The sequence below is a fragment of the Babylonia areolata genome, chromosome 5, assembly GCF_041734735.1.
Source record: "Babylonia areolata isolate BAREFJ2019XMU chromosome 5, ASM4173473v1, whole genome shotgun sequence".
NCBI classification, from domain to species: domain Eukaryota; kingdom Metazoa; phylum Mollusca; class Gastropoda; order Neogastropoda; family Buccinidae; genus Babylonia; species Babylonia areolata.
Window position 1 is genome coordinate 49,385,537 of NC_134880.1, and position 18,375 is coordinate 49,403,911.

Consider the following 18,375-nt stretch of genomic DNA (forward strand, 5'->3'; position numbering starts at 1 on the left):
ACACACACACACACACACACACACACACACACATTATTATTATCTTTAGTGAACAAAATCAATGATATTTTTTCCTGTTTGATATGTGGTTCATACAACTGACTAAATACATGGAACAGAGGTACACCTATTTCTTCTTTCATTTTGCATTTATAGATGTAGAATTTTGTAAAAAGTTAAATGAAGTTTTGATACATTATAAGATTTGAAATGAGAATCATGTCCGCCTCATTTAGGGAGAAAGGTGAAATGTCTTTGCATCTGTCATTGGTTACTTGCTCTGACTCCTGATGCATGTGTGCATCTCCAAAACAAACTTGATGTTCAGTGGTGTTCTTCTCATTGTGGCAAAAAGAGCAGTTTTGACTCCCATGTGTGACAGAACAGCATTTGTGAGTTGGTAAGTATTTTGCGAATTAGTCTTATCGGAAACCATAAACTTAAAATCTCCTGAATATTCTCAACCATTCTGAAAGTCTTTGTCCTGCTAACTTCTGTATTCAGTTTGTCATTTCTTTTTAAATCTTTATTTTATTTTATTTTTTGAAACAAAATTTTGCTTCTACGTTATCCTTCACAAGAAAGTCATAGTACGGAAATGTATTTCTTCATCTTCTTCTTCTCCTCCGTCTTCTTTTGCTTTTTTTGTTGTTGTTGTTGTTGTTGTTGTTTGTTTTTTTTGTTTTGTTTTTTTTGTTGTTTTTTTTTTGTTTTTTTTGCTGCCCCATCATCTGCACCGTTTCAGTGGCATTACTCCCACGCTGCTCATTTAGATTCCCCCATACACGGCCACACCCGGGTTCGTCCGTCACAGTTCCAGCGTCGGCAGTCCTCAGGGAACCATCGATGTTAGGTCGCCAGGAGACCACAGACCAGAGGAGACCCTGCACTGCTGCTGACTCACTTCGGTGGTGTTCAGTGGTGCCTGTACTTAGGACACCACCTACTAAGCCCCCAACTAACGACAATAATGGCTTAGTCGCGGAGCCAGACTGAGTGAGCTTCCCTCCCAGAGTGGAGACCGCCACCACGTCCCTCAAACAACAGCCCCCCATGAATCTGCCGACACCGAAGACATTAACAGGACTCACCCCAAGCACAGAAGTGGAGGGGCATTCGAAACTGAGGTCACCATGAGAGCAGAGCATGAAAGGCCACAGACTTTGAGACTGTTTTGTCTATTTTGATGATGGTGGAGGAGGAGGACGATGACGATGACGATGACGATGTTGCCATGGAGGTCCATTTTAGTTTGGGACTGCGTGACAAGGCTGTACTCTACGCTTCCTGTCATAATGATATCCCGGCGTTAATCAGGCCCGAGAGAAACAGACACTTGCAGTGTTGGTCAAGTAATTAGAGCAACACACCCAAAGACGCATCCTTGAAGTGGATGACACTCGACTATGTAGTCCCAGTCTCGCCATTTAAGCCCACAGCATACTCAAATCTGGGTAGGAGCCGGCCACGGGCAGAAAAACCCCCAATTCCGCTGGGATTCGAACCCGTGTCCTCCCAGCCGTCAGTCCGCGACGCTAACCACTTCGCCACGGCGGCTGGTGTCTTCTTCTTTTTCTTCTTCCTCTTTTTTTTAAATGATCAAATCACACAACAGAAAATAACATTTGAAAATTCATTCATCCATGCAATTATCCATACACCTGTTCGTACACCCATCCATTCATGAAAAACAGGAGGAAAAAAACACAAACAAACAAAACAAAAAAAAACAAAAAAACAACGGCCACTGTTATTTCTGTCTGGCAGTATGTGGGAAGCCTCCGGCCGTGCCCAACGCCCTCCCGACTTGGGCTCCCCGCAAACTGGGAACCAAACTCCTCTACAGGTGCGCGGTCCCCCACTTCATCATGATGAACGAGCCAGCACAGATTGTGTGTACCGCTCAGGGAACCTGGACCACGCCCACCTTTAGCTGTCATGTCGGTAGGAGACGTCATTGCTCTAAAAATAGGTGGATTGCGTATGTGCTATTCTTAGATCAGTGTATCAGATCACCAGCATGCAGACGGAATAATTATACATCCAGTTCACTGATTGATAATCTGTATTGGTGATCCCAGTTCGCATGTTCCCAGTTTGACTCTTTACCAAGTTTCTGTGTGTGTGTCTGTGTGTGCACGGAGGTGTAAATAGATGAATGAATTCTATTGATATTACTCCGTGGTGTGTGTGTGTGTGTGTGTGTGTGTGTGTGTGTGTGTGTGTGTGTGTGTGTGTGTGTGTGTGTGTGTGTGCCTTCTTTAATTTAACGCCTTTTCACTTTGAGTGATATTAGACATGTCGTGTGTGTGTGTGTGTGTGTGTGTGTGTGTGTGTGTGTGTGTGTGTGTGTGTGTGTGTGTGTGTGTGAGTGAGAGGTGGGGGTGTGGAGGTGATGGTACTTGTGTGTGTGTGTGTGTGTGCGTGCGCGCGCGCGCACGTGTGTCGCTGCGTTCTGCGTGTCTCTGTATATATATATATATATATATATATATATGTATGTATATATGTATGTATATATATATATACATATATATATGTGTGTGTGTGTGTGTGTGTGTGTGTGTGTGTGTGTGTGTGTGTGTGTGTTTCTGTTTGTTTTGGGGTTTTTTTTCTCTGTGTGTATGTGTGTGTATCTGCACGTCTGTGCGCATGTGTGAGCAGTGTGCCCCAGCCCCTTCCCCATTCCCCCGGGCACCACCCTGTCGTCGGGCAACTCCAGCCAGATGGGCAGTGTGCTGACCTACACCTGTCACCCGGATCTCACCCTGGTCGACGGACCCGCACAGATCACCTGTCTGGACACCGGCCTGTGGTCGGCTCCTTCCTTCAAATGCATACGTCGTATGTGTATCTTTCGTGTTTGTTTTGTGTGTTTCTTTCTTTCTTTCTTTCTTTCTTTCTTGTTTTGCTTGCTTTCTACCTTCATTTAACGTCTTTTCACTTTGAGTGATATTAAGTTTGTCTCAGTGGGATTTTTTTTTTTTTTTTTTTTTTTTTTTTAGGTGTGACAGTTTTATGTTGACTCGGTGGAGCATTGTATGGTTTGACAGTCCTGATGTGGCCCCGTGCGGTCGGCTGGACTATAAGCAACTAGAACAAGAACGAGTGATATTAGACGTGTCATGCACCTCTGTGTGTGTGTGTGTGTGTGTGTGTGTGTGTGTGTGTGTGTGTGTGTGTGTGTGTGTGTGTGTACATAATCATGTTTCCTAGTGCACCTACCTATTCGATCAAACAACGAGCAGAGAAATTGTCAAGTATTAAAATTTATTTTCCATGCGATCAAAAGGAGATAATTAAGTAAAATGCTAGGTCCATGAACAGTATGGCCCATCCACCCCAGTCCCCTGGTATTAAATTGTGGTCCATAGCCAAAGTTCATTCAAACATTTTGTTCGTTTGTTCGTTCTGTCTCTGTCTCTCTCTCTCTCATTCTCTCCTGTGTGTGTGTGTGTGTGTGTGTGTGTGTGTGTGTGTGTGTGTGTGTGTGTGTGTGTGTGTGTGTGTGTGTGTGTGTGTGTGTGTGTGTGTGTGTGTGTGTGTGTGTGTGTGTGTGTGTGTGTGTGTTGGGGTGCTTGTTAAATGGGGATATACAGAGAAAGGATCAGTAGAGCAGAGGAATCAACAATCCGTAAATCTTAATGTGTAACGGCAGTTAAGAACAAGAACAAGAAGAACCAAAAATATAATTATAATGATAATGATAACAACAACAACATGAATGATAGTGGATAAATAGCTGTAGGGCGCATCACATAAGTACTCCTATAATGGACTATGTAACAGGAATTTAGCAATTTCGAATGAAAGTAAATGGTTAGACATTATTTCTTGTATTTTTTGTTCTGGAACGGTACTGACTTTACATTGGGAGTGAGCCGACAATCCTTTGAACTGAAATAAGATAAGATATGGTTTCGTGTAATCTGTTCACCATATACAGAATAAACGTTTTTTGCTAAACGTTGTCTTGTAAGCATTCAGTATACCAGCTGAAAGTACGATGGGAATTCCAACAGTTTTAACCCCTATTTCCTTTGGGTATGAAATCATGCCATCAGTACTTGTTTCTTGTTTTTTCGTTTGTTGGAACGCATATCACAAGTGAGTCTTGAGGGCATTGCCTCTCTTGTTGTTCGTTTGTTTGTTGTTGTTTCCTGTTTTGTTGTTCTTGTCTTTCATGTGTTGTAGTTGTAGTTATTGATGTTGCTGTTCTTGTTCTTATTGTTCTGTTTTTGTTGTTGGTGTTGTTGTCGTCGTCGTCGTCATTGTTGTTGTTGTTGTTCTTGTTCTTCTTCTTCTTCTTCTTCTCATTATCAATATCATTCTTCTTCTTCTTCTTCTAATTTCTATCATTATCATCATTATCAATATTATCATTTTTCTTCTTAATAATCATTATCATTATCATCATTATTAGTCTGTTTTGTTTCTATTGTAATTAGTGTTGTTGTTGTTCGTCTTCTGTTGTCATTGTTGTTGTTATTACAGTAGTTGTTTTTGTTATTGTTGTTGTTGGTCTTCTTCTTCTACTTCGTCGTCCCCGTCGTCGCCGCGCCAGACAATTCTTTAATCAGGTCATTCTCTCTTGTTGACAGCGGTATTCGTCACTGACTATCAAGGCGACGAAGGCATCATTTACAGGTAGGTCTGTTCATCTGTTTATTGTCTGATTATCTACGGTGATGATTATACCCCTGAAATGAGCGAAACAATGGCTATTTTGCATTTTCTTTAGAAATATAATAATTTTATCTGCTAATTAATTGAAAAGGGGTGTGATACAAATAAACAAAATGAAACGAAGATGGATGGATGGTGTGTGTGTGTGTGTGTGTGTGTGTGTGTGTGTGTGTGTGTGTGTGTGTGCTAATACCGATGATTTTGCTTGTCAATGTTGGAACGCAGTATTAACCGTTTCGCATTCAGCCTTCCTGTAAAAACCAAACCTATATGCCCATGCGTTTCAGACCATCAGTTACGGATTTGTTTTCATTGAACAATGCCACTTTTTCTGCTCATAAACAATGATAGTAAACATGTACACAGTCTCTATTTCAGTCTTTTCGATAGCACAACTTTCCATGTACTCTTTTTCGTTTTCATTTAACAATGCTAATAGTTTATGCTTATAAATGACACACTATGGGTATATCTTCTCTCTCTCTCTCTCTCTCTCTCTCTCTCTCTCTATATATATATATATATATATATATATATATATATATATATATATATATCACTACTACTACTCATACTTCTACTACTACTACTTCTACTACTACTACTTTTATTATTGTTGTTATTACTATATTAGTAATAGTATTATCATCATCATCATATTCATCATCATCATCATCAACACTAACATCGTCATCACCATTGTCATCATCACCACCATCATCATCACCACCATCACTATCATCATCACCATCATCATCACCATCACCATCACCATCATCATCATCATCATCATCATCATCATCATCATCATCATCACCTTCGCCATCACCATCATCACCATCAGTATCACCATCATCCTCATCATCATCATCATCATCATCAATACCATCATCAACAATCACCATCATCATTGCAGTCCGGACTACCCCAACGTCTACCCTCTGAACCTGAACCCAGCCACCATCACCGTCACCCTCTCCCAGTCCCGGACGCAGATGGTGGAGGTGACCGGAGCCTACGACCTTGAGAGTGGGCCTCCCTGTGCCACTGACTACGTCATCATCAACAAGGATGAGGTCCGCTACTGCGGTAACGACAGCGCCCTGAACAAGACCTTTCAGCTGACCGGCCAGCTCTGGTACATCGACTTGTTCACTGACGGCCTTTACGAGTACCATTTCGGGTTCAAGTTCAACTACCGAGTCTTTCCGCTGGCGGCCTAGGGACGGGTGGAGGTGTTTTTGCTTTGCAGAGTGTGACCGATTTTTTTTTTTCTTTTTGTTATATAAAACTTTAAATAATTAGTCTGATAGCGTGGATACTAACACGCCATCTGAGATCTACAAACCTTTCGTGGTGTCTGGGGAAAAATTGACAGTATCGTAATGTTTCGAAACTGAAAGCATGATTTGAAATTCACATGTTGTTCTTGAGAAACTGTAGGTCTATTTTCAAAATGGCGCTTGCCTGATTCAGAACAATAGGCAAGACAAATTGGTGTTAAATGTCGCCGACTCTGTTGAGGTAATTTCAAATCTTGACTGACACCGAAGAATATGATAAAGAACTTTGTAACATGTTACATGATTCCGGGTATTTTGTCTCTACTGGACAACTGGCTCGGGGGAAAAAAGACAAAGAAAACAAAAATGTTTGTATTTCTATTTGTATTTGTATTTCTTTTTATCACAACAGATTTCTCCTTGGGAGAGCGTCGCTATACTACAGCGCCACCCATTTTTTTATTTATTTTTTTTTCCTGCGTGCAGTTTTATTTGTTTTTCCTATAGACGTGGATTTTTCTACATAATTTTGCCAGGAACAACCCTTTTGTTGCCGTGGATTCTTTTACGTGCGCCAAGTGCGTGCTGCACACGGGACCTCGGTTTATCGTCTCATCCGAATGACTAGCGTCCAGACCACCACTCAAGGTCTAGTGGAGGGGGAGAAAATATCGGCGGCTGAGCCGTGATTCGAACCAGCGCGCTCAGATTCTCTCGCTTCCTAGGCGGACGCGTTACCTCTAGGCCATCACTCCACGGAATAGCTGCTGATAATGACGGTACTTAGGTCATTTTCTTATCGAATAGACACTGTTGACAGAGAGACTGTATATGGTATCGCCATTCACTTCTTGGTGGATAACGAAATGTCACTGCAGTTTCCGATGTCATAATTATATGGGTACCACCCTTCACGTTTTGGTATCAGGATACGTAGAAATAATGACTGTCGCTTAGTTGACGAACAGCATGTATACAGATAATTATCATTTTTCACTTTTTGGTAGGCATCTTGAAATATTATCACGACAGCTTACGAACAGATTATGTATGTGTATCACCCTTCTTTTTATTCATGATAATGAGAAATATTGTCACCACAGTTTACAAAGAGATTATATATTGGCAACGCTCTTTACTTTTTGGCGAATAACCAGAAATAGTTACCTCATACTTTACAATTAAATGATATATAAGTATCACCCTTCACATTTTAATGGATATTCGAAGATATTATCACCAAAGTTTCAATATCTGTAGTTGTAGGATTAAAAAAAAACACACAACTTTATTCAGTTATTTATTTATTTATCTTTTTTATGGTATGGGGGAGTAGAGAATCTTAACGCTCCCTTCTTTGGGGAAGTTTCTGGGTGTATTTCTCTGCACCTCTTACAATACACGCAATACACAATACACAACATTTATTGTCTATACTTTAGTACAGAGATTTTCTTTTTGGCAGCAGCACATGTCCAACATAAAAAGAACACAACAAACAAATAAAATGAATGAAAAAAAAAAGATAACTTGAATGGCTCCAAATGGAAATAGCTATATACAAATGTACAGATTATTGAAATTTTGATGCCCCTTCATTTCAGTCAGCCAAGCCGCATTGCATATCTTCCCACGCCATTCACACACACGCACACACACACACACACACACACACACACACACACACACACACACACACACACACACACGACGCACGCATACACACACACCCATACAAACTCTCTCTATCTCCCTCTCCCTCTCTCTCTCTCTCTCACCTTTTTGCCAGCCCATGGGTGACCCGAAGCAGCAAAGTCTTGATACTGTGTGCCCTCGTAGTCACTGTGATTGTCTGTTGTTGATAATTAATTTTGGTGTAGATGTTGCGCCAATGCGTGTGGCTTGTCATTTATCAGTGTGTCATTTCTCTGATGGCAGTATTTCTCTTCATGGTTCTGGGTTTTCGAGAAACGGCTGTGAGGTATTACATTTCATAGATGTAAATTTCACAAATTTTCACAAATAGGTGAAGGTTTCTTCTCAATTAATGATGAGACCTTGATGGTTTTCACACTGTTCGTTTTTTCTTGTTTTTTCCCCAAATTTTCTTAACTAAATGGAGTGTCAACAATGGGAACAGAGGTGTTGTTTTGCTTTTGCTTTATCAAACTAGTGGTTATGGCTTTTCGCTTATTCTTGTGACATTTTGACTGAGGGGCGCGTAACTGCCCGTTGACCCTGTATTTTGCATTTTCACAAATAATACACGTTTGTATGATTCCCCCTTTCTTTATTGCGCACATTTTCACCGATCGTAAATTTTCTCACTGACGGATATCAGTGACATTTTCACTTGATTATGGATGTCATGTTTTCCATTCATTACTGCTTATTGTCGCTAATGGTTGGTATTGTGACGTATGGATAAATTTGCCATTGTCACCATGTGGCACGTTTATGGCATATCATTTGCGCCAGTGCACGGGGAAATCTTCAAACATATTCCACTCCTTACCCTCGCACTAAAGCATATGTCATTTTAATGAAAAGTATGTAACTTCTTTTGGCCCTGAAGTATTTACCATATTCACGACTTTCTAACTGATCGTCTGGCTTTAGCTTTTTTTCTTTCTTTTTTTTCTTCTTCTTCAAGAACACCAGGTCAGCAAGTTGATAGTTTTAATCTGAGCTTATTAAACGCTGCCTCTGACTTCGAGGTTACACTGTCTAAAGAATACTTTGTCTGGGTTAAATGATGGAATTCTTTAATCCATCAGATCGTTTCATTTATTATTCTTTGATTGAATTAGATTTCTTTTCTTCTTTTCAACGATCACAAATCAATGTTGTTGTGTTTTTTTTTTAAATAAGGTACACACATGCACGCACGCACGCACGCACGCACAGACACACACGCGCGCGCATACACACACGCACGCGCGTTTTTATTTTTATTGTTCGGTTCAGCTGTGCGTTGTTATTTTTTCCTCCAACTTTCTTTGTCTGAAATTGTTCATCTTCACACAGACGCAGCAGGACAAAGTCTGTGAAGTCCTCTTTTTCAGCTGAGTGACAAGGGCCAGAGTCATCATGATTTCGAAAAAAAAAAAAAAAAAAAAAAAAAAAAAACAAGAAGAAAAAAGTCACACTTTTTTTTTCTCAATCAAATCAGTAGAACGATGATGAAACTTGAACTGGGAATGGATACAGACAATTCTTATTGTATGTCAAGCTGACTTTCCTGCACGACCTTAAATGAAGGTCAACTTAATCAATCAACCAATCAATCAGTTTAATTCATTTTTTTTTTAAATTAGGCCATCGTGCATTCTCAATTTCCGAACTGGATAAACAAAGAAATGTTGATTGACCGATTTATTTACTGACTGACTGGTTGATTGACCTTCATACAAGGTCATACAGGAAGTTCAAGGTCACCAAGTCAGATGAGTGCTCTATGTATGTTTATGCACAGTGCGTAATGAAAAAAATATATATACAGGGTTTATGAAAGACTGTGGCGGCGTCTCTCTTTCTGAAATTTCATAACAGTAATGATGATTTGACATGTTTTTTGTATTTACACATTTAATACAATTTTGCAAAGTGTTAAAAGCTTGTTCTCTACTGATTTTTTTCTGTTCAAAAAACGATGTTTCGTATATTAAATAGCTGCGTGTGCTACTCATGTCTGATCTCTGTGTATTTCGTCTTGTGAGAATGTGTGTGTGTGTGTGTGTGTGTGTGTGTGTGTGTGTGTGTGTGTGTGTGTGTGTGTGTGTGTGTGTGTGTGTGTATGTGTGTGTGTGTGTGTGTGTGTGTGTGTGTGTGTGTGTTTCTATCTGTATGCATGTGTGTGTACCTCTGTGTGTGTGTGTGTGTTTTACTGTCTTTCTGTATACATGTGTGTGTACCTCTGTATGTGTGTGTGTGTGTGTGTGTGTGTGTGTGTGTGTGTGTCTGTGTACCTATGTGTATGTGTGTGTGTGTGTGTGTGTGTGCGCGCGTGTGTACCTGTGTGTGTGTGTGTGTGTGTGTGTGTGTGTGTGTGTGTGTGTGTGTGTGTGTAAGACTTTCATCATGTCAGCCAGGCAGATACACAACAAATAAACACAATCGACAAAACACGAATAAAAACAACAACAACAACAAAAAAGGCAGCAACAACAACAACAACAACAACAAAACCGGTTTTGTGTTATGTTATTATTTGGTTCAGTTTGGTTTTCCCACAAGCGCCATTAAAGGAGATTTTTAAATAACTTTTTTTACTGGCGGAACAACTTCCAACATTGTCTCTTCTTCCTTTGTCCTTTTTATCTCTTCTTTCTTCTTTTCGTTTTCGATCTTTTACCCTTTTCTGGCTAGAAACAATCCACACTTCAATGAAATACAACACAAGACATGTTGAAAACCACTGAAGCATGTGCTTTAGACCATTTTGTAATGAAACTTTTGTCACCTGCAAAATGCCTACGGGTAGTCTTCTAAATAATGTAGGGTTTCGCATCGGTGAAAAAGAACAAATCAACCCTTTGTTTCTATCTCATGTTCACGAACGACAACCATCACCCCCCCGCCCCCCTCCTCTCCCTCTCTCTCTAAGTCTATTTCCTTCTCTCTCTCGTTCCATCCAAAGTCCAGTCTTTGAGGTCGCGCCGACACCGCACCACCCTCCCTCCTTACTTTTGCTAAATAGAGTGAACTGCTTAGTGTGTGTTCTGTATTGTAAAGTAAACATTATAAATACCACTCTATGTGGCCCTGCTATTGATGTGAGGAGAGAGTGAGTGAGTGCATCATTAGTTGATCCTATATCCCCCTGTCTGCTCCCCTCTCTTTTGGAATCGAACCACACACTTTCTTTCAGTTTTTACACAGTGTTTGATGGAGAGACAGGAAAATGAGTGCTTCTGAGAAAAAAGGCGTTATAATGTCAGAAAACACTACAGCACTATGAATTAATTACATTATTTCTCGACACAAAGCCATAGAAGAGGGATAACTTCCTCTCATTGTACTGTGATATACACAGCTAGTTTCTTCACAGTGAAACTTGTCAAAAGTGCCTGCACCCTTTTCTTCAAACCAACCTATGATTTGAGGATTTTCAAGGTCATATATGCACTGCGACTAAATAAAATTTGGCTGTTTAAATGACAGGGTCATGAACAATGGGTGGTGAAGCTGTGTGTGTCAGTTTATCTAACAGCTTAGATAACATGCACTGAGTGCAACACCTGCTAACTCGATTATTATATGTGGGTCACTGAATAATGTGAGAGGAGGACTTTTGTTGAATGTCCTGTCACACATATCGGTGACTGAAGACAATGTGAGAAACACTGGCAGTTGTGTTGTAATTCTATGTGGATAACTCTGTGATTTTCAAGGTACGGGTTGCATTTCCATGTTTCCATAAGAGAGACAAAGACACAGAGAGATAAAGAGAGACAGACTGACACAGACAAAGATAGACAGAGACAGACAGGAGGAGAGAGATTTGTAAAAAAAAAAAAAATTGATTGGATGGACTTTGTAAATGGTAACTTGCGATTCAGTCATAATAAACTTCAACAGACAAAAAATATATAAAAGATAAGTAGACGTCTAAAACTGACAAGATTCTTAATATATCCACCTGAAAGCATGGTCTGTATGTACTCAGTGTAATTAAACATGTCTAACAGATACTTTTTCAGTGCAGTTACATATGATTTATTTTCAATATTTTGTTAGTTGAGACTTGATACAAGTTTGAATATAAAGTTTGACCAAACTTTTTGCGCCTTTTAAATATTATTATTAGTAGTAGTCTTTTTATGTATTTATCTATTATTATTATTTTTTTTTTTTAATTTTCTTCTTCTTTTTTTTTTTCCTCAAGGCCTGACAAATTGCGTTGGGTTATGCTGTTGGTTAGGCATCTGCTTAGCAGATGTGGTGTAGTGTATATGGATTTGACCGAACGCAGTGACGCCTCCTTAAGCTACTGATACTGATACTGATACCAAACGGTGACCGAATTTAGGAAATTTTGTGTGATCTGTTTAGAAGGCTTTCCAAAATGGCCTCACAATCCACGGACACTCTTCCCAAAGACGAGACGCTAAGGGAGGCCACTGTGGAAGATTATCAAGCCGTCCTTGACCTTGAGACTGGAGGGTACGACGGGCTTGATTATTTGCCAGCCACCTTCAGGTCACTGGTTGAGGGTCAAGGGGTCAAGGGTTATGTGTACCTGAAGCAGGGCAAAGTGGTGAGTACGGCTTCTCAGGTCGACCTCCTCCTTGTTTCTTATTCACCTTTCCTTGTTCGTTGACGATAATGATTTTCTACACAACTCTGTGTCATGTCATGTTTGATGCCCATCTTCTTCTTTTTTTTCTGAGATTTTTCAGCATAGACATATAGACAAACAATGATAATCATATTAATAGTTATTGCGTACTATTTTTAAACTATTATTTCCAACGGGTTAGTTGCTTTGTTATTGTTTTGTACAGAAAAAAGTACAAACGCATTTACAAAAAGAAAAAAAAAAACCTCATGTTTTCCCTCAGATTTACCTCTTTTTTTTCCATATTTTTCTGCATATGCTTTTACCACCATCAAGACATATGAACAAAGAAAGCAAGTGCAGTTTAAAGACTAGTGTCTTGCACTATAGTTATTAGCTGGTTTGTAACTGACTATATTTTATGTAGTATCTCCATGTACATCATGGTTTTTTTGTTGTTTTTTGTTTTGTTTTTTGTTTGTTTTTTTTTGTTTTGTTTTGGTTTTTTTTACTTTCTTTCTTTATTTTATTTTATTTTGTTTTTTTATTTTGTCACTTTTTCTAAAGTCTAAAAGAAAATGTGTTATACACGTTCAAATTTTATTCATTTTGCATTTATAGATAAATGTTTGGCCAATAAAATTATATAGTCGAGTATTTTATTTTTTTTATTTTTTTAAATTTTTTTACCTTTGAACAGTTTTCGCATTCTTCCTTCAAAATATTCTCTAAAGCCTTCCTAAATTGATGAGAAAATGTTCAGTCCAATGACTAGTGTTGAATATTTGCTTTAAAAATGTTTTTGATTGATTCAGAATTCATGGTCGTTCTGCTGGTTATTTCTTTTTGTGTAATTTTTCTCAGACTCCCTCGCACTCACTCTCACCAATGTCCCTAAAAAATAATGTAGATAGATTATAGGCAAGGAAAATGCACAAAGAGAGAGACAGACACAGAGAAAGAGACAGAGAGGGAGAGTGGGGGGGGATACACAGAGAGAGATAACAAGAGAGGATGAGAGAGAGAGAAAGGAGTCACAGAGAGAGACAAACAGACAGAGATATTAGCTCAGGAATGCTGTTGTGAATGTGCTGAAGCTGCAGAAGAATAACAAAATTTATGGGAAAAGGGGGTCTGTTGAAACAGGTGGGGTTCCTGAGCACCAAAATAGTGGACGGTGGCCAGACTGTGATGACGTTAGCAGGAAGAGTTCATCCAGATCACAGAGGCCATGGCCTTTACGGCCGTTTTAACAGACGAGTGTTGAAACAATTCGAGACGTCACCAAGTCTCCGTCGTAATGTCTGTACTGTGGGCACCCTCAATATGGAGAAAAGGCGTCAGAGCTTGTTGAGTCAGTTCAGCGTTGTCATGGAGAAGGTCTGTCTCTTTGCAAGTCTGTCTTTTGGTTTTCAATGTCCGTTGAAACACACACACACACATACACACACACACATTTATTCATTTTGTGTATGTTTGTTCCTTTGTACTTTGCCACTCACCTTCAGTATGTATGATTTAAGTCCATGATTGTGACATCACACTGAAATGTATTTTGAAAAAGTCCTGATTGTTTCCTGAGTACCGTAACAGCAGCAACAGAAGCAACAGCAGTTGCACTAGATGTGCTGATAGTGCTAGTGAGTGGCGGGAGGAATTGCTCCCATGACTGGCAATGTGCACATTTGGTGAGCTGGACAATCTTTGTCCACGTCTGTGAATTTTGGAGTGTAATTGTGTTTTTGAAGGGTCAATGCTTATGATGGCTTGTACTTGAATTCTTGTGGACTGAACAACATTCACTGCTATCATTGGCTAATGCATTTATCACTGATAATTTTTCTTCGAATATTCACTTATTTCAGCCTCTAACTTCTTTCTGTTGGTTACAGATGATAACATATATGACCGTGGAAGTGGACCAGGTCCGCACAGAGCTGTCGAAAGTACCAGTCCATTCCATGTGTCCACCACAGCCCCTGACATACCAGCAGCTCCACTCCATGCTGAGTCAGCCCCCCTCCCGCCTCGCACACCTCTTCCCCCAGCAAAGGATTCTCGTCGGCTGGGAATCCTTACGGGTCATGTCGGACAACGCCGACGTCATTGGCAACAACTCCAAACAAAGGGTCTTTGTGGCGGCGGGTGAGGAGCTGGCGTCCATTGGCAAGGGAAACTACTTACCTGTTACGTTGATGTCCTGCGGGAGTCATTACCCTTGTCAGAGAGGAAGAATGTATGACCTTGATATCTTTGGGTCAGGTTCTGATGCAGATGTGCGTAATCATCTGGTCTGGCATCTCCGTCGGCTGACAGAAGTAGGGGAAGAGAAATCGGCTATCATGAGGATGTATTCTGAAAGTAATTTGCATCATCTTGTAATCACTCTTCAAACACAGTTTTCCATTCAACACATGGTCAGCCCAGATGTATCATCCTTTGTTTTGGAAGCAGACTTTAATTGAGTGTTCAAGAAAATCTTATCTTCCTTCAATGAGGGTGTTTGAAAGACAGCTTTCCTTGAATGTGACTGCAGTTAAATGGGTTGGAATACTAAGGATTTTAAAACACTTATCTTCCTTGTTGTCTTCTTTTTTTTCTTCTGTACATGCGCAGTCAAGAATTTAGAATACACCCAGAACAATGGTACTCATATGAATTTCAAGACTTTTCATAATCCACATAGCTTTTGTTGGTGTATTTGGCAATTCTCTTCAACAGTGAACAGCATTTGTAAGAATAGGAAGAATCTTTTCAGTTCATTCTTAAACATAAGCTGATTACAGGTCAAGATCACAAGAAGAGTGAACATTATCCAGGGAGAAGGAGCTGGGGATGTGGCGGAAGGCCAATGTGGGGGGTGGGGAGGGGGGGGGGGCAGGAGTGGACAAAAGGAGTTATCAAACAAACCAGGTCCACCTGGAAACACTTTCACGAAGAGAAATATTCTGACACGTTAACAACAATAATCATTTATCAGTGTGTTATCCGCCAGGGGCTGTACTCAAGAGGCCATCGTGCCTGTGGGTAAATGTGTAACTGTAGGTAATGTGCCTTAGGCAAGGCAAACTGCCTGAGGGTAAGCAGTATCTGATGTTCAGGAATACGAGCATACCCGCAGGTTTACAAACCCGAGGGCAATTTACCCTTACCATCTGCCAAAGGTGACTGCCCACAAAGCAGAGGTAAATATGGCGAATCCTTTTGTTGAGGTGGCTATTTTAAGGGAAAACCGGCATTTTGCGGAGTGACCATGTCTTGAATACGGACCCTGATAGTTTGATCTTATCCCTTGTTCACTTGGCAGTCAAAATTGACGTATTGAGACTGGCAGACGCATTTATTATCCATATGAATTACGTATGCAGCTGTGAAGTGAGTGTACTTACAGACGATAAATAATGGAATACCCAACATTTGCAGATCGTCGAAATTCGTTCATTTCAGAGAAATATTTGAATCTGAACTTCGTTATTATATTTCATTTTTGCAGTTACCTGAAAAGCAGGGAGGACAATGTGTCAGAATGCGATCCAGATTCGACAAGTTGCTGACTCTCATCAGTACTTTGCCACTGAAGCTTTTTTTTTTTTCTTTCTAATTGTCACACTGTGGTGCAAAGTAAAATAGCATGCGCAGAGGGAGTCCCCTGGGATTTCTAATGATAGACGATTGGTTAGCTGCCTGAGTGCACTTGGTGTGTCTTGAATACGTAAATAACTTAACCCTCAAGGTAAACTGGACTCGCGGGTCCCTGCCACGTCAAGGGTAACTTGCCTTCAGGCAAAATGATTTTTGTCTCCCCAGGAGAGAATTGCGGTGGTCTGTGCAAGAAAGAACAACAGCACAGACAAGCGATTTTTTGTAGCATCAGTGGTAATAACATATCTGAGAAAAATGATTCAGAGCCAACTGAGATGTGAATTTTTGCATTGTTTGACACATACCATTGAGTCCTGTCGACAGTAACACCAGGATTGCACACAGGATGATTAAAAGAATAACTGTTTCCATTTCTTTCAAGGACATGAATGATTACGGAGAGCTTGCCTAGTTTCTTTGGTGTGACCAGTAAGAATTTTGGTTCGTGTATATCAAATCATGCTGTTTTTACAGCCCTCCTGGTTCAAAAGTAAATTATTCTGTTTTCAATCTGTGATTTGGAAATAATTACACCTGTATGTAATAAAACCAGAACATGAACTAGTCGTTAATTATTGAAATTAGCACACACTAAACTGTTTTTGTGTGTGTGTGGCCCTGGAGAACTTCTCTTACTGTAATTTGGACAATATCACATAATATTGTAATATTTTTTCAACTATGTGAGTTTCAAATATTTTATGAAAAATAAAACATGCAGAATATTCATACCCCCGTTTTGTACACTGCACTCCAACTGATCTTTTTTTTTTCAACTTGTTTTATTCAGTATAATGATATAGTAGCAACATATTCAGCTGCCAGTTTTCTGATATTCTAAACAACAACAACAACAAACATACAGGGGTGGAAAAAAAAGGTGGTACGAATACATACATGTGGGAAAAATGGGGAAAGAATATTGGATAACTGATGCATTCATATGCGAGTGGGACTCAGTTACTCTTTAATGACATACAGACTGCAAAATTACAATACAGTTTCCAGTGGGACTTATAATTTATGTCAGGTCTTAGGGACATTTTGCAATATATTAATGATAAGCTCATTTCATTTTCACATTTTTTAGAAGAAAAAATCAAAATATGGAGAGGAAAAAAGCAAATCTTTCATTTTCACATTTTTTAGAAGAAAAAATCAAAATATGTAGAGGAAAAAAGCAAATCTTTGGTGCAACAATTATTCAGGTAGCAGATGGGAAGAAAGAAGTTACTCCAAGAACACATGCTTATATGGTGTCCAGGTGTTCTGAAAATGAGAATACCTTGAATTTATTCGTGCTGTGTATTGTTCTATTTTGTATCTATGCTTAAGCTTACCTGGGAATACTCGTGAAATAGGATTAATTTTGTTCATTTTACACAAGTGCAAGTACTGTTTTGCTGATAATAAGATAAAGTAAAAAAAAAAAAAAGTAGCATCTGTGCGTATGTTATGATCAAGTCAGAACTTCTGAGTTACTGGATAAAAACAAAACATATGGTCAATGCTATCTTGGACAGCATTACAAAAATTACACATGTTGCTCTCTAATGATCCCATTTCTTTCAAAATTACATTTGTACCAATACACCTATGAATAATCCTCATTTGAAATCATTTTATTTTTGCAGCAGGAAGTTTATGTAAATATAGAAAACAGTTCTTCCAGTCGTTGTCAACATCAAGATTTTCATCTCATTTTGCACAACATTTTGGTGTGATATCATTATCTATGAGGGAGTCATAGTACAATCTGGGTCCTTGTACAATAGACATTCAAAGTCTTAAAACAAAGTGATGAACAAATGCATTTATTGTTTTTTACTTCGATCTTAGTCTTTCATATATGTTCTGATAATGCAGATCTATAGCCAAAAAAAGTAACACAATCGATGTCCACATGATACGTCTAATTAAACTCTTCATATAGCATAAATTGACCATTTTCTTTTAAAAAGTGTGCAATGAAATATACTCCTTTATCTACATACTTTCTAGAATCAATAATCCTTTGCCATATTTGAATTCGTTTATTGGTTCAGAAAGGTGTTCTGATGAGTCTTTACGACATATTTTGTAGGAGTAAGTTTTGTAAGCTAAAAAAACCTCTGTCCAGAAACTATTTGATGTCGGGAATGTCAAGACAATTTCAGGTCCATATTTTTCAATATTTTTAAGCTGATGAAAGTTATGTAATGCGATTTGCTTTCACTTGTGGTTTGTTGTGCGAATTTTTTCTGATCCAGGCTAACTTGAACGTCACAGCAAATGTTTTTAGATCTGGCAGTCCAAGCCCTCCGTTTTTTTTATACCTTTGTGCACAGTTATTTTGGTGGGGTTTTTTTAATACTAATTTTGTCTTTTTTCTTGTTCATACAAACTTAAAGCATAGGCTTTGCAAACTGTGGAAGAAACTTTCAGGGAGGGGGGCGGAGGGTGTTGGCAGAAATATCCAGAAATGTGTCAATTTCGATAAAAATG

At 39.3% G+C, this 18,375-nt stretch overlaps 2 protein-coding genes across 2 annotated transcripts in view; both read left to right on the forward strand.

Annotated features, from left to right (window-relative positions):
- The window catches only part of LOC143282514 (complement receptor type 1-like), an 11,287-nt gene extending 5,067 nt beyond the window's left edge, over positions 1–6,220 (forward strand). The window contains exons 3-6 of the mRNA XM_076588178.1: positions 1,768–1,944; positions 2,665–2,844; positions 4,602–4,647; positions 5,603–6,220. Coding sequence (XP_076444293.1) covers positions 1,768–1,944; positions 2,665–2,844; positions 4,602–4,647; positions 5,603–5,909 — 710 coding nt within the window. The 3' untranslated portion in view covers positions 5,910–6,220. The remainder of the gene's footprint in view (positions 1–1,767; positions 1,945–2,664; positions 2,845–4,601; positions 4,648–5,602) is intronic.
- Positions 6,221–11,233: 5,013 nt separating this feature from the next.
- Positions 11,234–16,515, forward strand: LOC143282132 (histidine N-acetyltransferase-like). Its single transcript, XM_076587657.1, has 4 exons — positions 11,234–11,362; positions 12,024–12,228; positions 13,396–13,629; positions 14,142–16,515. The coding sequence occupies exons 2-4, from the start codon at positions 12,037–12,039 to the stop codon at positions 14,712–14,714; spliced, it is 999 nt and encodes a 332-aa protein (XP_076443772.1). The 5' UTR covers positions 11,234–11,362; positions 12,024–12,036; the 3' UTR covers positions 14,715–16,515.
- Positions 16,516–18,375: the final 1,860 nt, after the last annotated feature.

Excerpts from the sequence above, each read along its gene's own strand:
- LOC143282132 (XM_076587657.1), top strand. The coding sequence starts at position 12,037 with ATGGCCTCACAATCCACGGACACTCTTCCCAAAGACGAGACGCTAAGG. Across the intron at positions 12,229-13,395 it reads ACCTGAAGCAGGGCAAAGTG|GTGGGGTTCCTGAGCACCAA; the intron begins GTGAGTACGGCT and ends CTGTTGAAACAG. Across the intron at positions 13,630-14,141 it reads TCAGCGTTGTCATGGAGAAG|ATGATAACATATATGACCGT; the intron begins GTCTGTCTCTTT and ends TGTTGGTTACAG.